The sequence below is a fragment of the Pocillopora damicornis genome, chromosome 7 (genome assembly GCF_964200805.1).
Source record: "Pocillopora damicornis chromosome 7, jaPocDami1.2, whole genome shotgun sequence".
Lineage (NCBI taxonomy): Eukaryota > Metazoa > Cnidaria > Anthozoa > Scleractinia > Pocilloporidae > Pocillopora > Pocillopora damicornis.
Window position 1 is genome coordinate 18,206,631 of NC_142676.1, and position 24,535 is coordinate 18,231,165.

General features: G+C 39.3%; 1 protein-coding gene and 2 pseudogenes across 2 annotated transcripts; 1 reads left to right on the forward strand and 2 right to left on the reverse strand.

Annotated features, from left to right (window-relative positions):
* Nucleotides 1-6,429: 6,429 nt before the first annotated feature.
* LOC149042975 (protocadherin-like wing polarity protein stan) lies at nucleotides 6,430-9,365 on the reverse strand (annotated as a pseudogene). Its single transcript, XR_016188853.1, has 2 exons — nucleotides 9,015-9,365; nucleotides 6,430-8,435 (listed from the first exon to the last, which is right to left on the reverse strand). The product of XR_016188853.1 is annotated as a protocadherin-like wing polarity protein stan (transcript).
* Nucleotides 9,366-13,505: 4,140 nt separating this feature from the next.
* LOC149042976 (uncharacterized) lies at nucleotides 13,506-15,617 on the reverse strand (annotated as a pseudogene).
* Nucleotides 15,618-18,856: 3,239 nt separating this feature from the next.
* Nucleotides 18,857-21,015, forward strand: LOC149042977 (uncharacterized). Its single transcript, XM_089211074.1, has 2 exons — nucleotides 18,857-19,147; nucleotides 20,388-21,015. The coding sequence occupies exons 1-2, from the start codon at nucleotides 19,007-19,009 to the stop codon at nucleotides 20,910-20,912; spliced, it is 666 nt and encodes a 221-aa protein (XP_089067200.1). The 5' UTR covers nucleotides 18,857-19,006; the 3' UTR covers nucleotides 20,913-21,015.
* Nucleotides 21,016-24,535: the final 3,520 nt, after the last annotated feature.

Consider the following 24,535-nt stretch of genomic DNA (forward strand, 5'->3'; position numbering starts at 1 on the left):
GATCTCCCTTTTTAAATGTCGGGATCTTTTAACATTTTTTATGTCAAAAGACCCCAACTTTTCTGGAAAAGTCAACACAGTGTCCCTCTCAACATAAGCTTTCTTTCGGCTCATATTAACAATGTTTGTTTTCTGAAGTCATTAACCACACACGAGGACCACCACAGCAAGCCATAAAAAACAATGTTGGTGGAACAAAGGTTGTTTATTGCCATCCACCGTTTCCTAAATAAGTAGAAATGAGAGCTGTCCAATATCAAATTGTAGAAACAATTCATACTACCAGTGTCCTCCTGAGCTTAAACGTACCGCAAAAACACTTATTGATACAGACAACAATAACTAAGACAGCAGTAGTGGCGTAAGTTCAGAAAGACATAACTGAAACTAAAACTGCCGTCAAACCATCGCACAGCTGGTTTGCATGCTTAATGAAAAAACGAAACTGTGTGATAATCGCGATCATTTTTCTCCGTTACAAATTTATTCTTCGCAGAGTATCCATAACCAAAGCAATCTTTCTTCAATATCGAGTTCGTTTTCATTCAAATTATATTTTTTTCTCGTCCGACCCCATCAGACTCAATGAGTCAATACGTATTTCATCATTTGACCGGCAGGACCACGACAAAAAAGATTCTACAATAAAATTGTTTCCTGTATTTATTCGAGTCTTATTAGAAGTAATGTTCTTGGAAAATGTGGCAGAATCATGCAACTGCAAGGCGAAAGGCTATTCGGGAGTTTAAGATGTCAGTACGGCGACGTGTGGTAAAACGTTCCTGAAGAAAACCTTATTTATTTTCTTTTAAGTTTCTCACCAATAGCTCGATGCGTTAACCGTTTCTGTTTTGCTGAAGTTGACGTGTGGCGCCGTATGAGGCAGTAAACAAATGCAGCCATTTTTGAAATTCTAATTAAAGGCAGAAATTCATTTTTTAATCGATGTCTTCCTCGGCGTTGCCGTCCTGACTGCTTAAGGTCCCTTTTGTTCTGTATGGGACGGCTAAGAAATGTACAAAGTTTTAAAACGCACGTGTTTCGCTATTGTTTTGCTCACTAGATCTTATGTTGCACTTCGTCCTCGTTTCCGTCGCAGTCGTGGTTTTTTTTACAAGGGACCATAAGATCCGACGACGGCGAGGTCGTGAACTGGGGGGAATGGAGAGAGGTCGCCGGGAGAGAGGTCGCCGTCGTACGGCGCGAAAAATAACATTAAGAATACTCATGGAAGGCGCAGTCTGTTCCATAACAGGCTTTTGGTTTATAAGTGAAAATATAGAAATTTCCAACCTCGTGATCGATACATTCTATCAAGAGCACAATCACATAATAACTCAGTGGAACAATACACTGCTGAACCCTCCACTTCTTGAAAACTATGCCCGTGCGATAAATTTAAAGGAAGTGCATTACTCAATCGTATGATAACCAACATGTACGGCCCAGTATGTACTTGATTTAATCTGATTCGTTGCTCTTCCTTTTTTTTTTTTTCTTTAGGTTGAGATTTGAAACTGTACACCCTACCCTCAGCTAACTAAAACAGTAATTTTTTTTCCTCTTTAAGAGGGTTCCTCACGATCTGGGGCGGCATGGCTTCTCTACAACAAGAGAACCAGTGGCCGCGTATGGTGACTCCGCCTATCTCCTACGTGTCCACCTCCAGGTCCCTTAAAGAGGTGCCAAGATAGCACCACAAATAGAGTTGTACAACAAAGAGTCTAAAAGTTTGTTATACAATGTAAGATTTTAGGTATAAGAACAAACAACAACGTCAAATATAAACTTGCCTGATAAATGATTTAAATGCTGAAACAAGCATTCATAGCAAAATCAAAGATATTATGAATATATTTAAGCAAAATTAAGCCGAGTTAATCTTATTTTTCTGAGGTAAACATCTGCTGAAAACTTTGCATCTGCTCAAGTTGCTGCTTAGTTTGTTCCACCAATACTTTTAGTATATCCTGATGATGTTTTCTTGGTTGATCTTCCTGTTTACCCTCAACTTCAACTCGTTGCTTTTGCAGCTGCAATTCTCCTTCTTTCCACTTCTGAACGTGATCATTTTTTTCACGCAAATATGCAATTGTGTCACCTCCACTTCTACAACTTTTTTTGCTTTGGTTTCACTTCCTCCTCCTCTTCATTCCGCTGCCTTTTCTGAGTTCTTCTCAGGTTTTCTATAGCCTCTTTTCCGCTGCTTTTTCGTTTTCAGTTGTATGATCGTTTCCTACGGTGGCTTCAGCTGCAGCTGCGACTATTTATTCCAGAGCCTTTTCCAACTCACTCAAATGACATTCACACTTGCCTCTCTTCGTCTTTCATCTTTGTTTTAAATTTTCGCTCAGCAGTATGTATCTTTCTCTAACAGCACGCCTACTGACTTTGAATCGGGGAAGCTTGAGGCCGTTCAGATTGTTTGCAATCTTTTCCCTGATTTTGCCTTTAGAAATGCTTCCTTTTGTTGTACTTAAAGGGTTCAAGTTCTAGAATTTCTTGACACAAGCAGTTGTCATGTCCCTTGGTCCACTCCCTGTTTGATCTGAAAAACCACAATAATATCTAGCTTCAGCAATTTTTTCCTTAAACAAACTCGGGTAAATTATCTAGACTAGATTCCTGGTTTAGTTTTAATATTCATTAACAATATGAACTGAAAACAACTTGCTGAACTGTCTTATTTGAACTCGTCTCCATTTAGGCCTATTTCAGTCACGAACTTTTGAAGCTGTTTAGAGGGAGAAAGAAACTTCGGTCAGTTTTCGCCTTAAAATGAGTTCTAGAACCATTTGCTTTTTTTTTAAAGTTTGGAAAAATGTTGACAGTTCATCATATATTGAAAATATACGATAAGTTACTTATGTTTACTTACTTACGTTTTAGACAAAAGACAAACACTTCGTTTTGACGTCGCAGACAACACAGTTACTGCGGGAAACTTAGCGCGCCGGCTACCGGAAATGCGCAGGCAAATATTTTAAACTTCCGCTCGCCGTCGTAGACGTCCGTCGTCGTCCCTAAAGTCCTTATTTGCGGATCGATTCACGTCAACCTGTCGAGCCCTACGTTTATTAAGGTTTTCAGCCAATTTAGAGACTTTCATCTTCTATTTCGCCATTATTGATGCGTAACATGTCAACGTTGCGTGCGTTTGAACTGGATACCAAATAATTCTGTGCATTTTAATCGGCCACCCACACATGTAGTGTTAACTACTGAGTTGTTCATCGGTGGGAATATGGTGAGGAAATTCCCACCAATGGCGTAGCTTCACTTGCATATAAACCCACACACAACCCGCAATTCCTCCGATCGCTCAGACGAAGGGCTAATGCTCGAAACGTCAGCTTTTTTACCCTTTATGGTGGCTAATTTACGTTTTTAACTCAATTGTTAACTCTAAATTACCTGTTATACTCTCCCACCGACGCAGCACCACAGTTTCCTCAGAAACTTACCCCCTTTATTCATGTACAATTTAGCCATTCAGAATATGGAGTTACCGTGTTTTTAGACCGAAATCTGGCAGCTCTTCTTCAATAGAGAACAATACGAGTCAGAATAGGATTACGATTGTGCATGTTCACCCCCGAGTTAATTAGTCTTTTGGTTACATTAACAGCAAACTGGTGTATGATTGTAGATGTCACTCATAGAATTTAAAAAATTACAAAAGATTTTATTAGGGTTTGTGCAGAATTTAACTAAGACGGCAGTTTGAATCTCTCTTCTTGTCTATTTCCCGAGAGTGTATGTCATACAACACCTTCTTCTATCACGGGGTGTTTTTACCAACACACAAAACAGGAACAAATTACACTTGAAGAAAGCCCAGGAGGGCGATCAGTGAGCAATGCCGTAAAAGGATATGTGACAAGATCCGCAGTGTTTTGTCTTTCCAACTACATAACGGAAAAAATGGCGTTAAATATCAATGACCGTCAATCTTAACTTGCACCAACTTCAGTCAATGCATATCAACGAAAGTCTTCATTAAAAGTGCTCTACCAGAGAACACATGTCCCCGAGTTGATTTGATCCAAGCAGTACAAACGTCTGATTGTCTCAGTTGCTTTCAAGACTACAATTACTATAGAAATTCATGGTCATTATTACATTGTCACCGCTAAAATGCAAAAATGAAATGCGAGTCTAAGTTAAAAGGTTTCGTTCCAATGATTACTAGCACGTTGAATTAAGCTTTGAAAACGAGAACTATCTCAGATATATAGAGATGATTCCTTGGAAAGTGCGTACGAACGATTTTTATTCACGGGTTGCAATAAACCATAAAAAAAAAACCAGTGAGCGCAGCGAACAAAAACGTTTTTGGATGAATCGCGTTTTCCATGATATGAAGTTTTTATTTCATTCATACTTAGATTTTTTTTCTCACTGTACAAAAAATTTCAAAGATTGGAAGTAAACGACTTTTAAACGAAGAATGTGAAAAGACGATTTTATCGAGCTTTTGACTTTTAAATTGTAAGCGTATTATCTATGGAACACATGAATAGTGAAAGTCAAAGTAAAAGTGTTTGTGGAAAGACCGCCTAAAAACGCAAAATTCAACTATTAAAATATGGATGCTGAGTATTTAAGGTTGCCCTCTTTTGATAAAGAGTCAGTGTAACTATCTGAAATGTTAAACGTTTAGTTCAAGTTCAACCCCTAAGGTGGACCACACTTGAAAGCATACATATGATGTCATTGTTTGTTCTTAGCCTTGCTCCAATGGTTTCTCAGAGTCGTATTTTGTTGGCTGAGTTTCCTTTTTTAAGAAGAAAATGAATCCACAAAAAGTTGCACGTCATATTTAGCTCCAAACCAGTGCTGGGTTGTGGAAGCAGTTGAGAACGAGCAACTGTGATCCTGATTTATATCGTTGCAGCTATACTCTCCGAAATTGTCTTCCTTATTGATGAGTCCTCCTGGTCTTCTATCAAATTTAAATCCCCTCTCAATGCTATTGTAACTCCATATGTGCCAGGATGCCTCCTCTGACATTTCCAATTTTTTCCTTGCTCTTCAATATCACTAAAAGCAATTAAACTGGAAGAGACCAGAAACAATGGGTGTCAAAACTTGTTGTCTCCACAATTAGAAGGGTAAAAAATTGTATTTTGATACGTTTCCAAAGAGGAGTTGATTGTGATTCAGTTGAAGAGCCCTTTTTTTTCTTTTAGTCCTTCACAGAAGTGTCTTAATAGCTAAAAAAGGAGTTTCAATTTTTTTTTCTTTTTTCTTTCTTTTTTTTTTTTTTTACATTCGTGGGAGGATATACGTCGCAATGTGTCTTTTAATTATCTTTGGAAGAGTGATCACAAACAAATCAAGTAATTTCACAACAAGTAGCGGTAGACACCAGCGACAGACAAAGAAGATCGCCAATACCTTTTAATCTTTCAACTGTCTTTCATTCAGAAAAATAGATACTTACAGCTGGGTGTCAAAACTCCTTGTCTCCCTATTGAAAGGAATGAAATAAACCACAGTTTCCTTCGTTTCCATAGAGGAATTGACTTTGTTACAGTTAAAAGATGCAGTTAAAAAATTAACATGAATTATGAATGATGGTCGATCCGGCTCCAGCTCTATATTTTTGGCTGAGCTCTTTGTAAAGGGATCCACAAAAGCAAAGGTTCAAAAACTGAGAAACAGCGTAATTGGAAATTACCTCACTCAACCCTCCTTACTTTTGTATCTGCCGCCTTTGATGATATTTCAATTGGGTTTCTTTTAAGTTATTCGTACATTAAAGGAGCTGAATGTTTGCAATGACTTTTTAAAAAAGTATTAGTATGCAAAGAGAAAAATAGAAAACAATTTAAGGATACGGTGCAGAAACACTAAAATTTAGTTTACACCACGCACAAAACTAATGTCCCTGGTTGGCACAGTGTCATTTCTCAAAAAGCGCTTCATCTTCATCCCTTGAGCCTCCATCATGCTGTTTAATATGGACAAGTTTCGCTCATAGCATAATTCTTCAAAATTTGCCCAACAAAGCGACGTTTAAGGCCAAGTTGGATCGTTAAGATCGTGTCTTTGTCTGCAGACAAATTTCACCCATTTTCCTCTCACAGTCGGGATCGTTCGGGAACTGAAACATTCTATGCCCGGTGCCGGAACGATCTATTCTGACAGTTTTGCTGGTCAGAGCCGGGGCACCAGCGACACAATATCGCCCTCGTTGTCGCGTATCTTTCATACTATTCGCCATACTGAATTCGATTTAATGTCACCAAAGTGACGTCAGTGGTTTTTGGTCAAATGGTACTTTGGCTACGCAATTCGAATACCATTTGTAAGGGGAAAATGGCATAACTTTAAAAGCTTTCAAAATTGTCAATTCTATCATTGAACGTTTCAAACTTCGGAAACGTAGATTTCAAATGATAAACTTTATAACTACAATATACCTTCATGGTCACTTGGATTTGTATTTAATAATGTATTGACAGCGCATCCAACAGTGTAATGTCGCTGTAAATCCACAAGCTTAAAGTAAAAGTTTGGAATGCGACTTTGAAAAAGACGAACACAAGTTCGTAACATTACGATGAGCAACAATCGTTCAAACTAATATGATAATATAATAAGATGATGTCTCACATTATGTACAACAATACCTGGTGCTTCTCTTGACAAACACCTGCTCCAACTACTATACTTACTTCATCTCCTACATTTTGAACATTTCAAAAATTGTTTCATGAACAAATGTGTAATGTTTTAATGTAAGCAGTGATCCTACCGAAGCATTTAAGTACCTTAGTCCTTGTGAAAGTGAGGCTGTTGGGAGCTTCTCGCAGTTATGTATCGAGTCCCTAATATTAAAATCAAGCAAAGCTGTACATATTTATCACTTAGGAGAAATTACTAACATCTCCCTGCCACTAAGTAAATACCATTTCTCCTCACTGTACGGAATTTTTAAAGCGAAATCAAGAAACCTAAACTTAAAGCTTGGTTTTACTAATGATCAAACTAACGAAGCCGAAGCTAATTTTCAATTATCAGTAAAGAGAAAACGGTTGATTGACCGAGTCAAGAAAATGTCGCCCTACGACGAGAAAACATGTCATAATTAGATTAATAGCGTACGAAGTTATTTAAACATCTCTGAATCTAAACACAAACATTTCAACTTACGATTAGTCACTGGCTTGAAAATTATTTGCATAAATCAACTAATGGTGAGCCCTGAATGCGTTTTAAAAGACGAATATGAAAAAGGCCAATTTTATCGACCTTTGACTTTTAAGATATAAGTTTACTATCTATTGAACATTCCATGAAAAGAAGAAAGTGCAGGTAAAAAGTGTTTGTAGAGAGGCCACCTACTTACTTCAACTATTAAAATGTGGACGCTGTGTACCTAAGGTTGCTTATGACGTCGCTCTTGTGCACGTCTGCATTCTTCTGTGATATAGACTCAATGTAACTAACTGAAATATTAAACGTTTAGTTCAAGTTCAACTCCTAATTGGACCAAACTTGGAAACACATGATGTTATTGTTAGTTCTTAGCCTTGCTCCGATGTTTTCTTGCATTCAGTTGGCTGTGTTTCCTTTTCTGAGAAAGGAAATGCACTCGCAAAAAGTCACACGTCACATTTAGCTCCAAACCAATGCTGCGTTGTAGAAGCAGGAGAGAACGGGCAGCAGTGATCCGTATTTATATACATGTTGTGAAATTTTCCGAAATTTTTTTCATCGGGGACTCCACCTGGTTTTCCATCAAATTCACATCCCTCTTCTATGCTATTGTAACTCCTTATGTGCCAGGACAAATTTTCCTGCTGTTTTGTCAGGGCGGTGCAATTAGAACAAGAGTTTCCCCGGATATTAACATACTCGTACATCTGGCAGGTGTCCCAGGCACCAAAAATGTTATGACCTGCCAGCTTAGCGAGTGCGTAGTCCGTATACTGCAGACCATCCGTAGGAAAGTTACAAGTTGCTCTCAGATGTGTGGAGGAAATAGCAAGAGACTGCATCTGTGATAAGGATAGTCGGAACTCGCTCCAATTCACTTCCCCCTCTTCAATATCAATCTAAACGTTTTTGCCAAACTCTGCATAACTGAAGGCATTTCTCTTGGACAAGGATAACGACTGTATTAACGTCCATACAAAGCCAGGTTCAGACTGCAAGTCACAGTAAACAGAAAACCGTTCATTGTCTGAATTATAGATGTCGTATTTTCCTGATGTCGAGGCACCGTTCTTAGCTACGTCTTTGCAGCTTCTCGGATGTTTCATCTTCTCACACCGCTGACCAGAGTATGTGATAGGACAGGTACAGTTAAACCTGGTGCTGTGAGCGTCACAAATCTCTTGACATACACCTCCATTGAGACAAGGATTGGTGCGGCAGCATCTGTCGATGCAATGATGCTTCTCTGGTGTGTATTTGTCTCCACCCTACAGCAACATTCGAAGGATTTTTTAGCTTACCATGCTCATCGAATTGGGTTAGCACGTGCACTTTAGCAACCGTCGACAAATCTCACCGGAAACGGATCGAATCGATAACAAACAGTGCGAGCAAAGTACGAGTGCCTACAACACATAGCGGGGCACCAGAAAGGAGATGAAATATCCATCAAAATTAGATTTGAAATGCAGTAATACAACAATGGTAAAGTCAATGATGTCTTTATGAAATTTGTAGTCACTTCTGTTCTGCTGTTCCCTTCGCATTACAACACGGCCTTTAAGAGAAAAATTTGCGAGGAAGAGAATGAACCCAATCCTCTCTTAGCCAAATCAGTTTGTTTTAGTTTTGTCTAGATCAATCATATCGCAGAATGATCAGTATGCACCAAAATGGCTTTGGCCCGGACTGACATATAACACAACTGTTTTTTAAGGAGTACCGCAAAACTTGATCATGTGGAAATATTTATTTAATTTACGAACTTGAACATCTTGGGATATTTACTTTATTTAAGAAAGTTCATAAATAAATGAATAAGGATTATATAAGTAATCTTATCTCACCTTGACCGTGTAGCTTCTCACCAAATCATAATAATTTCCACCTTGCCTCCATTTCATCGCCGCTGGCTCCATCTCTTTGTTAGCATCGTTAAGCTCACAATTGTTTTCTTTGGAAAGAGGGAAATAGTTCATGGATACACACAGGCAGTCATCTTTGCACTTCAAGTGACACTGGATGGCGTTTGGGACTGTCAATCTTTCAAACACGTGACCCTCAAGAATTTGGTTATGGATGACATCGTCATCGATAGCAAACTTGAAGTTTTGAGAAGTTACTTTTTTCTGGGCCTCAGTAGAGAGGGTCAAATTGAATACAAACAGCACGACTTGGAAATATTGTACGATGCCCATAGCAATAGCACTACTAATGTGAAGAAAAAAAAGATACATGATTATTTCTGATAAGCATGGGGTAATTTGGAACGAAACATATAGATATTTGGGTCTCTTGCTTAATTGCGACGGAAAGAAAATAATAGTTAGCAGTAAATTGCCAAAATTTTAGTCGTTAGCCGAAAGAGCCATTACCATATTGAGACCTTCTTCTGAGTCAGTAAACGTTTTGAAAGACTGAAAAGAGTGTATCCGTCTCGCTTTAAAGTCGATCTTCACTACAGAATCACATATTTGCGGAATTTTGAAAAGAAGACTAGGCAAACATTCAAGCCCAAACGAAATTGCTCCTCGACGGTTTGTGTTAGGAATGCTCTACAAAAGGAGACGTCTCAAAATGTTTTGCGTTACAAAACCAAGAAGGGAAACTCTACCCACCATCAGTTGTTAAAAGATCCTCTTTCAGCGATGCACTTATGAATCTCTGTGCTCTACAAAGTCAACTCTAAGAACGATTTGGAATGTATTATTCACAATTGAATATTTAAAAAGGGTTGCATTTTATTTTTTTACCATAGGAGTATGGGATATACAATATTAATGAAAGCTCTTAAAGTAAGCTTTCCTTCCATCGATGAATGATGATATCTCGAGTTTCGCTACACCTATAAATTTCGCAACCGTATTGCTGGTTTCTTTTCCAGCTTTAAGAAAAGAAATAGAATACAGACCAGTCAGCTAACAAACTCTGATCTTATGTTGTATCCGTAGACTGTAAAAACACATAAGTTCTGTCTGTAGAGCCAGTTAGTAATTATTCACCGAAGTGGAAAAAATTAAATATTGTAGTCAATAAACCGAAAAACTAGAAAAACTTAAGTGAATTATTTAGGTTCATAAGTGCAGCTTTAAAAGATGTTTTAAATAAGAATCGCAATGTTTTTCAAAATATGAAGACCCCCCGTCAAGTTCGACTTTCGAACATGGCAGCCCTTCTGTCGCGGTGACTATTAATGTATAATGTTCCGAAACTTTTTAATTTTTAAAATTAATTGTAAAAGGGCGTCAATTTTGGCCTCATTTTGCTAAAAGAACCGATATTTTGACGAGTTAAGAAGAAAAGCTACCCACATAAAAGAGCTTGAAAGCAAGGGCAGAAATTTACTGTAGCCTGTTTTATTTGATTTTCATGATAAGAATTCCACTTTTGACAGATTAGATCACTTCAGGATATTCGTCTGTCCAGTAAATTAAATAAAATAGACTAAACAACTTAAGTTTACCACATCTTTGGCACAGTGTAGCTCCTCACCTGATTATGGTAATTTCTTCCTTCTCTAAATTTCATCGCCAATTGCTTCATATCTTGATTGGCATCATTGAGCTCTCAGTTGCTTGATTTGAACCGAGGGAATAATGATTATATATACAAGCAGTCATCCTTACACATCACATGTAACAAACGAATGGTAGCAAAATAAGGCACATTGCTCCCTAATTATCTATAATTGTCATAATCACCTACACAATTATCTCTTGGCCATGAATCAGAGATGAACGAGGGAAAGCTGTTGAAGTCATTGAGGTGCCTGTTCGAGTTAACCCGAGGTGACTACACTAACATGATTGTTGCATCAGTTAACTGCTGCTTAGAAAAACCTAAGATGAGTTAACGCCCTGAACGTAAGCTTGCATGTGGAAATGGGCCCCCGAGGCTATTTTTCCACGTTGTAATTGATAAGTGATGGAAAGTTTTACGTTCGTTACACACACAACTTATTTATATTTTCAAGCAAGAACGAATAATTGACCCGGTTGTTATTTGTCCAACTTGTTTTGATCAACACACTTTGCCAGTGATATTTCATTCGAAGTTTCAATGGCCCAACGATGTGCAAAGTTTCACTCATGAATTTAAAAATTTGCATGAAAAAATGATAAAATATCACAAAATCTTTCTCAAACGCTGACCCTTCTCTAGAAAGATGTGCAAATAAGGAACATAGATGATAATATTAGACACTTGTTATCATTGATACTTCTTCACATTATGTAAATTTTGAATAAGAGCCGAATGATATGAATTATCCAAGAACGCATGCCATCCATTCACAGTTTAAAAGCGTCAACTAGAGAAGGAGAGATTAAGGTCAGAATTCACCATTGAGGAGTCTACTAGGGATCAAAACTAGAAGTAATAATAATAATAACGCTGAAATAGAATACAACCCGAAGCAATTTTATTGTTTCTCCAGGCATTATTGTTGATGTCTTTTTGTTTTTTCTGCAGTCATCCACCCCAGACGAAAGACACGCACCCAGGCCGTAAAATGATCGTCCGTGCCAAACCGATAATAAACAGTACTTACTCGTTTGAAAAACTTCATGAAAAAGAATCTGTATATGGCAGAAATTCAAAATAAACACGAGTACTGTAAATCGAACATCGTAATTTGTTATGGAAATTAGTGTAATGAGATCATTTTGCAATGAAAAACCTTCACAAATGTTACGTCGTTAAATTTTTAGTTTTCGTTGCTTCTCTCAGAAGCCAGAAATAATCGTAAATAGTTGAATTAGATCAATGTTTTGTCGGTGAGGGATGTAGCCGCTTCATTAACAGAAAACGATAGAGATTGTGTCATTATTTTTTTAGCTTTAAGGGGGCCTTCTGGTTTCCCCAATAAAAATTATAATTATCTTAGATAAGCTACCATTTTACACTCGGTTGCGGGTGGCAACTTATTTTGTCCTAAAAATACAAAAGAAATAATAAAATAACTTCCTATAACTTCAAGCTTTAACAAAAACAAAACAAACAAACTCACAATAACAAAGTAAAAATTTCGAAATCATCTAATAACTGAGTAATCCTTTATAGTTTCGTTATATGAAGTTTCCTTTATTTTCATAATATTCACAAGCAAACCTGTACACTAATGTTACACAAAACTGGACGGTCAAGCTAGGCTTGATAGTAATTAGCCAAAGAAGAAGGAGAAATTCGAAGTTTTTGTAATTAGATCAGTCTCAAAAGGGGCTTTCCTAAATGACAATTTTGACTGAAGCCGGTTGGTGAGAAAGAGAGGGCATTTTTATCATTAAACCAATTTCCAAATCCTTCGACCAGGTACATGGTAAACTCTTCCTCTTGACAACAGATACAAAGTGAGTCGTTTTCGACTTCAAAGATGTAAAGATTTCTTTGTGCAAATTTATGACAGTGGACTTCTATCATCCTGCTGACTCCTGAGATGTATCTACAAGGCTGCAGAAGAGATCGGTTTTCGAGTTATTTTACAACAAATGTCTCTTTCTCTCTAAATAAAAATAACAAAGTAATACCTGAGGGTATGTAAATTGATGAAACAGCATTCAGGCGATTAAATAAAATGTGATGTTGCCCCTTCCTATAGATATCAAATCCTATACAAACAAACTTAGTGCAACTATGCAATTCAGTCCTCGTCTTAAGCTATGCAACTTAGTTGAATAGTAACTAAGACCCTAGTTGGTCTTTACCCTTGGTTGTTCTAACTCCAGAAGATAACATATTTAAATTTGTTTAGGCTTTTTAATGTTATGTTATATTATATTGTGTATGTTACAGATAGAAGTTTTTTTTTTAAGGTTCCTAGGGCGTATTTGAACATATTCGTATTTTAGCTTACGTATACTAGCCATAAATTATTTTTAAACTACTATCACAGCGCAATTTTGTTCTTGTTTTTATGCTTCAAAAGGGAGCCAGGATTGAATTAGCTTTGCATTTTTGGTATACAAAGCTCGGGCTAATCTTCTACCTAAGCAATGCAAAGCTAAAAAAAATCACAGATTACAACGGTTTGCTTGTTAGTCTTTGAATTCTGAATGTTCCCGTGATATCATATTTTGTTCTGATTGGCTGTCTTTATTGTTTCGGTTTGACGGTAACGGTAACGGAAGTGGAACGGTAACGAGATTCAAATCAATTTCTTCGATTTCAAAACAGACAATTTTCGAGAAACCAAAGGCCTTTTGTGAAAAAAAGAAACAAAACAAAGAAAAACAAAAAGCAACCACAACCAGAAAAGGTCAGAATACTTAAAGAAAACAAAAACCTTATCTAATACTCACAACTCATTCTAGCTTTAGTAAATTATTGGAACTTAGAATAAACTATTCATGTCTAACCCCAAACCAGTATTGCGTTGAAGAAGAATCCGAAGAGGAGCAGCGGTGATTCCTATTTATCACTCCGGAATGATACCGTCCAAAATTATTTGCGTTGTCAACGGCTCCTACAGATCCATCAAAGTCGCATTCTTTCTCCTTGCTTTTCAAACTGTTAACGAACTAAGCACCATTAAGATTCATTCTTGTGTAGGCGGTGCAATCAGAACAGTTAATACGACGGATGTTAATATACTTAAACAGTTTGCAACCTCCACCTCAGTCACCGAATATATAATGACCTGCCAGAACAGCGCGTGCATGTTACTCTCAGATGTGTGAAGTGGTTTGAGAGAGACTGCATAAGTGATAAGGAAAAGCGGTAACAGTTCCAGTCCGGTTCATTGCTATTGTCATTCACGGGGAAATCCGTGCCAAACCCCTTATCCTTATATGTGGCCTCATTGGCAAAGGATAACGACTGTATCAATGCCCATACAAAGCCAGGTTATGACTGCAAGTCATAGTAAACAGAAAACGGTTTATTGGCTGAATCAAAAACATCGTATTTTCCTGATTGCGAGGCCCCGTTGTTAGCTGTGCAGCTTCTTGGATGTGTAATCTGACCACAACGCTTACCAGTGTATTTGTAAGAACAGGTACAGTTAAACCTGGGGCTGTGATTGTCACAAATCTCCTAACATACTCCCCCATTGAGGCAGGGATTCTGACTGCAACATCTATTAACGCCGCGATGTTCTCTAGAATGTAGCTTCCTCACCCTAATTGAAAATGAACATTTTTCTTAAACTATTTTTTGATTAAAGTAAAGTCCAGCGGTGCAGATATCCATAAGTGAATTTGAGGGGGGAGGGGGGGGGGCCGGGGGACGTACAATAAAGAATTGCTACATGCTTAACGTGAGTATTTCAAGTTAAAGATGCACGCAGGATATAAGTTTTAAGAGCACGAGAGAAGCGTAAGAGTTGCCTGAGTGCTCTTCAAACTTCCCAAGTGGATTCATAACTCGATACACGCACAGCTAAAGTATGAACTGAAAAAATTTCTATATAACATAGCATGCAGACACAAGTTGTGCTCGATAAAATAGAGTTTAGTTCGTGTAGTGTGATCGTCCGGGTGAGTGTAGTTGTGAAAAGAACTGTTGTTGGTGACTGACGTTTCGACTATCTGTGCGATAGTCATCTTCAGAGTCAAGTGGAGAGTAGTTGTCAGTCGATGATGTTATAAAGTCTGGTCTGTTGAACGTGATTGGTCTGTTTAGCCGTGATGTGATTGGCTGGAAGATTCGTGTAGAGTTTGTTAACAGTCATTGGTCGGTTTCGATCCGTCTGTTGTTTGTCGGTCTGTTTGTCGGTTTGTTCACGTCGTTAATGAGTCGTTTGTAAGGTGCTGGTAATTGTTGACATCTGTTGAGAGGCGTCTGTTCTAAGTTAGTGAACCAGCTTTCCAGAGTCAGTCGTTGAAAATAGTTTGTACTGTAGGTTAAGCATTTAGCAGAGTCCCAGTCGATTCTGTGATTAGTTTGTCGGGGATGTTCAGAAATGTGATTGTTTACATCGCCATTTCTAGTTGCTCGTTTGTGTTCAGTTAGTCGCGTGTTAAGGTTTCTACCAGTCTCACCAATGTAGGAGGCCTGGCAGTCGGAGCATTCGATCTTATAAATCGCTCCCTGTCTGTTGTTGGGTTCGTCTTTGTCTTTTGTAGGTTGTAGGATCCGCGCGATAGCCTCAGAAGTGCCTTTGATGTAGGGTATAGCAGCCGTAGTCGTGATAGATGTGGAGTCCCTGTTAGTTTCTGTAGTGTCGGTCACTCTGTGAGTGTTTCGTCTAATGAAGTCAGTGTTGTAGTTGTTTTTGTCAAAAACACGGTCAAGGTACTTGTTTTCGTCAGATAAACTGTCCGGTGTGTTGCAAACAAGTTGCGCTCGTCTTGTCAATGTCTTGATAGTCGTAGCTTTGTGGGAAGTCGGGTTGTAGGATGATTCGTCAAGAAGTCTGTCGGTATGCGTCGGTTTTCTTATACTCCTGGGTTCAAACCATTTACTTTACTAAAATAGAGTTTATTACAACTTTGTCCGATTTACCAGGTAATCATGTTCTACCCGAAAACTATGAATAAATGAAAAGGTAAAAACGACCAAGAAATATTTCTAGACCAAATCTTTATTCAAAGAATTGAACATTTTCTGCTCAGAGGCAAAAAACGAACGAATTTCTTGCATTTACGAGAGCGCGTAGTAGATTCAATGTGCTTGAATCGTTGTATACTAGAATTCAAGGCCAGAAATTGCGTAGGTTTATGTTGAAGATTTTGAAAATTCTGAAATAATTGTAAGGTTTTTAAAATTAAAATCCGCTATTTAACAATACTTTTAGGATATATATGAACCCTCAAAACTGATATCAACTATTCAAAAAGCTGAGCAAAAACTTACAAATCTCTTGCATCTACGAGACACTTGTGATAGATTTACGCTGCTTGAATTGTTGTTTACCAAAATTTGCAACCTGAATATTGTTTAACTTTGAGTTAAAAATTCTGAAAATTGTACGATTTCAAAACAAAGTCTTCTGTTGAACAAAACTTTGGGTACATAACAACGCTTCAAAATAATATTTTCCGTTGTAATGAAGAGTCCCCAGCGTCGCAAAGCCTCAGTTGAAGTCAGAATACTCAGTTCTGTTTTCAGCCATAATTCCCATCGCGTTTGTGAATAAAGTATTGTCAACTCCGAAACTAATTTCGTCGCTTGAAGGGAAAAAGAAATGCTCATTGTTTCTCGAAACCAGTCTTATTCAGCATATTTTGTTTTCATTTTGAGCTACAAAGGTCTTTCTAAATAGGGATAGAACGGAAAGATAGTCTTAACTGATAGTTTTGAATTCTCGCCGCTAAACTCGACAGGACTTTTAGCCGAAGTGATACTGCACAAGTCATGTTATGAATGCACAGACGTGCACTATTTTTAGAGAATAATGCATGGGCGCGCGTAGATATGAAATGTCGAGTTGAACACTCAAAAAGTGACCTTGTATTATTTTGTTTATCATATAAACACAATAGCGCATTAGTGACGAGAAAAGCTGACATCAACAATGAAAGAAAATAAATTGAAGCATCGACAATCGTACAGTGCGTTGGCACTAAGGCTCAAGATGGAAAAATGCTTTGAATCATGATTACAAAAACAACAATGGGCGGAATTTTAAATTTACAAAATTCTCATTTCTTGAATTTTTTACTTACCGACAGAAGAAGTCTTTCAAGTAAACAGCCAAAATCGGCCTGTGACAAATCTTCCAGTTGTCGATTTCCGTTCTCAGCCACGACAAAGGCCATTACCAAAGTCACTGAATACGTAACTTTGGGTTTTTCTTTTCATATATTGTTTTTCTTTCCCTTCTAGGAAAGTTTGAACGTCACTCCCTGTCAGCGGTACGAAATTATTAAATGTTTTAGCCGCCATAATCCGAGAAAGTTCCGCGGACAAACTACCTTGTATTGAGAATGTTCAGGGCTTTGCCGTTCATTTATCAACCTGGCCGAGTGACGCGAAAGGCGAGTGAGGTGTCAGCAGCTGATTGGCGTTATCAAACACACGTGAAAAAATATCGTATTCTTTCACGTGTGTTGTTACGGCTTTTGTCAGAGCTGCAGATCCTTGTATAACATCGTAGTTTATATGATAAATAATGAAAGTGAAATGTGATCATCGCAGTAAATTTTCCAATTTAAGCAATTGGAAAGAAGAAGCCTGAAAAAAATCAGGGCTTCAACGGGATTCGAACCCGTGACCTCCGCGATACCGGTGCGATGCTCTACCAACTGAGCTATGAAGCCACACATTGGGAGCGAGGTCAATTTTTATTGAGTTCATATCTTCCCGTGCAGTGAAATGATGTGAAGTTTATATGAAATAATTCATATTTGTACTGCGGTTGTAGATGAAAGTGAAATGTGATCATCGCAGTAAATTTTCAGGCTTCTTCTTTCCAATTGCTTAAATTGGAAAATTTACTGCGATGATCACATTTCACTTTCATCTACAACCGCAGTACAAATATGAATTATTTCATATAAACTTCACATCATTTCACTGCACGGGAAGATATGAACTCAATAAAAATTGACCTCGCTCCCAATGTGTGGCTTCATAGCTCAGTTGGTAGAGCATCGCACCGGTATCGCGGAGGTCACGGGTTCGAATCCCGTTGAAGCCCTGATTTTTTTCAGGCTTCTTCTTTCCAATTGCTTAAATTGGAAAATTTACTGCGATGATCACATTTCACTTTCATCTACAACCGCAGTACAAATATGAATTATTTCATATAAACTTCACATGATAAATAATGATTTTTATCATGGTAGCTCCCTTAGGATATAGTTAGGCCTTGCGCGCGCGCTATGTTGTGATAAAAATGTAAGTAACAAAAAAATAAATAAATAAGGGAATTCTATCAACAGCAAACGATTCTATCCCTCTCCTTCACCGTCTAGCTTCTCACCAAATCATAATAATTTCCTCCATATCATTGCGGCTTTTTCTGCGTCTTTGCTAGCGTCGTTGAGCTCACAGTTATTTTCTTTGAACAGAGGGAAATAATTCATAGATACCCACAGGCAGTCATCTTAGCACTTCACGTGACACTGGGTGGCGCTGTGGACTGTCAATCTTTGAAACACGTGACCCTCAAGAATGTGATTATGAGTTTTGACAATTTACTGTTGGCTGCGCCTTATTGGTCTGAGTGAGCTGAGATACCAACAACATCGCGCGTAGATAGCGAAGAACACTCATGGTGGACCTTAAAAAACCTACAAATTAGTTGAATATCTTAATAATTATACTAAGACATTTAAAAATGAGTTCGTAGCAATCAGAGTACACGTAGGGAAAAGGCAAAAAATCATGAATAGGTACGTGATCGTACTATGGTGGAACGCGGTATAAACGGCGCTTAAGACATTCGGCAAGATCTTAACCAGCGCCTTAAAGTGTTCTCTTCTTTTGACGCGAAAGCGATTACGTAATACTTATTGACAAAGGGGCCATCGTTCTCCGGGGTCGAATATCTCGATGACAGGTTAAATATCTGATATAAATAAATTGACCGAGATTAAAATGAGAATCTAAGGTACAGTGTACATGGCGATCCAGATATATTATGCTATGTCCAATTGGAAATTACCTCACTTATCCTTACTTTTGCATCCGCCACCTTTGATGATATTTCAACTGGGTTTCTTTTAAGTTATTTGTACATTAAAGGAGCTGAATTTTTGGAATGACTTTTCTAAGCAGTAATAGTATGCAAAGAGAAAAAATAGAAAAACTATGCTAACTCAATTAGCATTGGTAATTAGTCCCTAGGGATTTTGGATATAGTAGATTGTTTTGTATCACTCCTTGTCACTTCACTTGAGGCCTTGGGCTGTGTACTGCTTGAAGCGTTCTATAACTTTTTTCGACGGATCAATCCGACATGGCGGAACAAGTTCCCCAAGCCGTTGCCGGTGGAGCGATAGCTCAAGTTGTTCAAAATCCTCAACCTGCTCAAGGCGAACCTGCCGTGGCGCAGCAAGCTCAGGACCAACCTTTGGCACAACAAGCTCAGAATCGAGAGGTATGCATCTTTTTCTGTTTCGGATACCATGTGGTTGATTATATTTCAGTGGCTAATTTTTATCGTTAGAGTTTAGATTTGGTTTACTTTCTGTAGATGTGAAATTGTGTCAGGCCTGCGGGGCCGTGAAAGTTTTTTCTTTGCCTGCGGGGCCGTTAAAGTTACTTGCCTGCGAGGCCGTGAGAGTTTTCTTTGCCTGCGGGGCCGTGAAAGTTTTTTCTTTGCCTGCGAGGCCGTGAGAGTTTTCTATGCCTGCGGGGCTGTGAAAGTTTTTCTTTGCCTGCGGGGTTGTGAAGTTTTCTTTGCCTGCGGGGCCGTGAAAGTTTTCTTTGTCTGCGTGGCCGTGAAAGTTTCTTTGCCTGTGGGGCTGTGCTGAAAGTTTTCCTTTGCCTGCGAGGCCGTTTGGATTTATTTGCCTGCGGGGCCGTGGAAGTTTCCTTTGCTTAGGAGGCCGAGAAATTTTCTTTGTCTTCGTAGCCGCGAAAGTTGTTTTGTCTGCGGGGCTGTTAAAGTTTTCTTTGTCTGCGGGGATCAAAGTTTTTTTTTTTTTTTTTTTTTTTTTTTTTCTTTGCTTGCGAGGCCGTGAAAGTTTCTTTGTCTGCACTGTCATTTAAATTTTTTGTTTGTGCTTCTGGGGTCGAAAATAGTTTCGGTGTTTTGCTTTTTGGAATGAAATGCTTTATGTTCACCTTCGGTTGAGGTAGTGTGATGCTGGCGCGCAGGAATAAATTTTTTCTCCTTTAGCCTTTTTTGTTTTTGTGGCTTGAATTTTACTTTGTAGCCCCTCGTTTAAGAAATTGCTTGCTGATGTAGAAAGTTCTGTTGCCGTGCTTTGCTTCGTTGGAGTGTGATGCCTGAGCATCAGTCGCCGTTCATTTGCTTGTGCAAGCTTACGTGTAGTAGCTTTTAGTTGTACGGTATGTAAAAAGAAAAAAAAAAAAAAGAAAAACGAGAGACTGCTCTGCCGTTGTGTGTTTTTAAAACAGTTTTTGGCCTGTGAGGCTAGGAGCGTTCATCGTTTTTGCTGGAAGTTTGAGGTTTTGATAATTTAATTTAATTTTTATTTAATTTAATCTAACCTAATGTAATGTAATATTTCATAACTTGTAATCTAATCGGTGTTGTTCTTTTTCAGCCTGTATTATACTGTGCTCGATCAGTTATGAGATTGAGTAATGGAAAGAAAGGGAATGAATGGATCAGTGATTTTTTATCTTACCTTTTGAAATCTGTTATATAGGAGGAGGGTGATCTTGCTTGTGTCTTAGAGAGACTTAAGAAGTTGGAAGATTCCCAAAAGCAATCTGTTGAATCGGTGTTGGAGGATTTACAGCACCTAATACGTTCTCCGTTGTTCCAGAAGGACCAGGCAATTGATTACCTAGTGAATCTGAAGATTGTGGCCAAGGAAACAAAACACGCGAAAGCTGGATTTTATTCTGCAGTGCTAACAGCAATGCAAAATAAAATGTGGGCCTCAAACATGCAATTTAAGCGCTATCTTGAAGCCCTCTTAGGAGATAAGGAGGATGAAGTGGTACTCAAGCGGATTGCTGCCGTAGATAAAGCGTTGCGAGTGCCTGGAGTTGGTGCAAATCGTTTCATGCCAAGGGGGAGAGGCAGGGATAGATCACAAGTCCAGTGTTTTCAGTGTGGCCTATATGGGCATTATCAGAGGTTCTGTTCCTCGCGTCCACAGCCAGGTCCTCAGTCTAAGAGGCCTCGCCTTTATAATCAAGGAGTTGAGGCACCTCAAAAACAATGAATGTATTGACAGGATTAAGGCGTTTTCCCAATGTTTTTGATCAGTTTCCAGTATTTATGCCGTGTGTTTCCCGGTATTAAAGGCTCCCTTTTCATTGTGTCAATCGTTGTCTGTTGTTGTTTCAATTTTAATTCATTTTTGTAAGTTCTGGATCGGGGTAGAGTAGCTCCTGCTGGTTCATCACATATGGTGACCACCAGACGACCTGTTTTCAGGCGAATTGAGGCTGCTCCCTCCTGATCGGGAACCCCAGGTCTTCCCATAGGTGATCTCTCTTTTTGCCATCTGTTCCTTAGATTTTGGGTGGTACTAAGCGTAAAGCTGCTGTGGATAACTTTTACGTTCTTACGGAATTTCAACTACAGACAACGGTAATTAAACCAAGAAACGAGACCCTATGGGTGGATATGACTGGGGTTCCCGTTCAGGGGGGTGCAGCTGTGTGTTGGGAAAGTGTTATCTCATCTGTTAAGGTTCCGGATCTGGGGACTTCACATTTAAGGGATCCGAATTCCTTTGTGGCAGGTGGTCTTCACCGTAATTCAGCCGCATGGGAGCTGGTACTTGAGAGTCATCCGTTGAGGAACTGTATTCTAGATTGGATTAAAATAAAGTCGACATCTTAAGTTTTTCAAGACCTTTTGCGGGAGTTTTCAAGAGAGCTAAATATTCGTCTACTGTTCCATCTAAGAAGATTTTCCCGAATCATGTAAACTGTAAATTTTACGGAATTTATATCCAAGGAGATTCGGAATCGTATTTTAACCGGCGCGGTTAGAGTCTGGGGGGTAGTGGGTGTCGATGATCCCCCCCATCTTGTGTTGCCACTCACGGTCGAACCTACGAAGCCTCGACTTTGTATTGACGCGAGGTTTCTAAACCTTTGGATGAAAGATATGCCGTTTTCCCTGGACAAACTGAGTGAAGTGACTAGGTATGTTTATCCCGGATCGTTCATGACCAAGTGCGACGACAAGTCCGGGTATGATCACGTGATGTTGACAGAGTCCTCGCAATCATACTTTGGGTTTAGTTTTGGTGGCCTGTGGTTTGTTTGTACGACTCTTCCGTTCGGATGGAAAATCTCCCCTTATGTTTATCATACCATTGGTCTGGCCGCCACAGGTTTCTTGAGAGCTCAAGGGATTCCTTGTTCTCTCTATATAGACGATCGCTTAAATGGAGAGCTTTTGCGACCGACTGGGTCTTGGTCCATATTACCAGCGGACAGATCTTTGCAGTTCAGGTTGCTGGCGGCTACAGGTGCCATATTCGTTGTCCTTTCTGTGTTGGTTGATTTCGGTTATACCACTGGTATCAAGAAGTCGGTTCTTGTGCCGGTCCCATCCCTGGGGTATTTGGGTCTGATCGTGGATTCCGTTCGACAATCGTTTTTGGTGCCGCGCCGTAAGATTGAGTCCTGGGCCTTAATTAGGGAGAAAATTCTTGCCTGCAAGAAAACTGTTTGGATCAAAACTTTACAACGATTTCAGGGGAAATGCATATCTTTCTCTTTGGCTGTTCCAGCCGCGAAATTGTTCATTAGAGAAATGAGTAGAGCGATCGCTTCTGGCTTGGATGATGGGCAAGTGTCTATGACCGACGCTTTGAGGGAGGAAATTTCGCGTTGGTGTTACCTTGACGACTGGAAGGACACTCTTCCGTGGAGAGACGAGAAGCATGTGCGTATTGCGATTTCTACCGATGCGTCCGGTTATGGGTGGGGTTGTGCGGTTCCTTCACCTTCGGATGATCAGATTTTTCGAGATTTTTGGGGGAAGGACACGAGTTCATAGACAGGATTGTCACACCTGGGGAGGTAATGCGGGGCTAGATTGTGAGTGCCCTAAACGTTTGGTATTTGGGACTATAGATTCACTGATTGGCAAGTTGCGTGCTATATTTGCAGAGAGTGGTCGAGGCGCAGAATGGCAGTTTTTGTTAGGTGTAGGTAATCCAGCTTCTTGTAGGTCAGTTAAGACTTATTTGAGTAATGTGCGGGAAGAACAACTAAAGGCTAGGGTAACTCCACGCCAGGCAGAGCCTATCTTAGTGAACGATTTGTTGGTTATCTCTGAATACATTAGAGCCCTTTTGTTGCATTCTTCGACTTTGCGCGCAATTCGGATTTTTATGTATGCCCGCGATCAGGCTTTATTTAAGGCATTATTTTTTGCTGGTGATAGAGCAGCTGATTTGTTACAAGTAAAAGTATCTGATGTTTTACGTTTCTCGGATAATTTTGGTTTGTTGTTCAATCATGTTTGGACAAAGTCTCTCAGGTCAGGTGACGCAAATGTGTTTGCCTTTAAGCGGGGATCTAATCCTTTGATTTGTCCTGTCCGGGGTTTGGAAATGTATTTTGATGTGTGTAAGCTGTTACATATTAACCTTGCGCCAGGTTTCCTTTTTTCGCTCTATTTCAAAATCTGGCGGAGTTTGTTTCAGCCATTTGGAGTCTTCGGCGGCTCAAGCGCGATTGAGTATTTATGTTTCCGCGCTAGTTGGGAAGTTATCTAGTAGTCATTTAACAGTTCATGGGTTTCGCAGTGGGGCGGCTGTATCTTTAGCATTGCGAAGCGTAAGTCTCAGTGAAATCATGGACCACATTGGCTGGAAATCCGGTAAGACGGCGCTTCACTATATCAAGCTTAAGCAAGTAGTGAATCCAGCAGGCGCGGCGGCTAAACTAGCGGATCTCCCTTTACAAGCGGGGCAGGACTACAAACATCAGGATCATCTTGTGGGATTCTCCCAAGCTTTTTCATGAATTTATTTTATTGAAGTTTTGAACTATTATAGTATAGGTTATTGTTAATGATTAGATATAGTATGTATTAAGTAAGGATTGGAAAGAGGATTAAAGAGTTCTTTGTGTTTCTTTTCTTAGGGTGTGTGATTGTTCATTTCATATGAGTGTGGGTGTAGGCTAGGGAAGGCCAGAGCGATTCTCCATACCTTATTACCATCTCATGAATAACAATTCCTAGGGAGGAATATTACACTATGCTAACTCAATTAGCATTGGTAATTAGTCCCTAGGGATTTTGGATATAGTAGATTGTTTTGTATCACTCCTTGTCACTTCACTTGAGGCCTTGGGCTGTGTTCTGCGCATCGAAGCGTTTTCCCACCCACCCACCACCGGTCGGATTGATCCGTCTCACCATCACCCCTTCGCCTGGCTTGGGCTTTCCCGGCCAGAGCGATTCTCCATACCTTATTACCATCTCATGAATAACAATTCCTAGGGAGGAATATTACACAATTTAAGGAAACGGTACAGAAACACAAAACTAGTGTCCCTGGTTGGCACAGTGTCGTTTCTCAAAAAGCGCCTCATCTTCATGTCATGGGCCTTCATCATGCTGTTTAATATGGAAAAGTTTCACTCATAGCATAATTCTTCAAAATTTGCCCAACAAAGCGACGTTTACGGCCAAGTTGGATCGTTAAGATCGTGTCTTTGTCTGCGGACAAATTTTAACCAATTTTCCTCTCACAGTCGGGATCGTTCGGGAACTGAAACATTCTATGCCCGGTGGCGGAACGATATATTCTGAGAGCTTTGCTGATCAGAGCCGGGGTACCAGCAACACAATATCGCCCTCGTTGCCGCGTAT

What these genes read in the sequence shown, in the direction of transcription:
- LOC149042977 (XM_089211074.1), top strand. Translation starts at nt 19,007, where the DNA reads ATGGCGGAACAAGTTCCCCAAGCCGTTGCCGGTGGAGCGATAGCTCAA. An exon ending in AACAAGCTCAGAATCGAGAG is followed by an intron (nt 19,148 to 20,387) that starts GTATGCATCTTT and finishes TCTGTTATATAG; the next exon opens with GAGGAGGGTGATCTTGCTTG.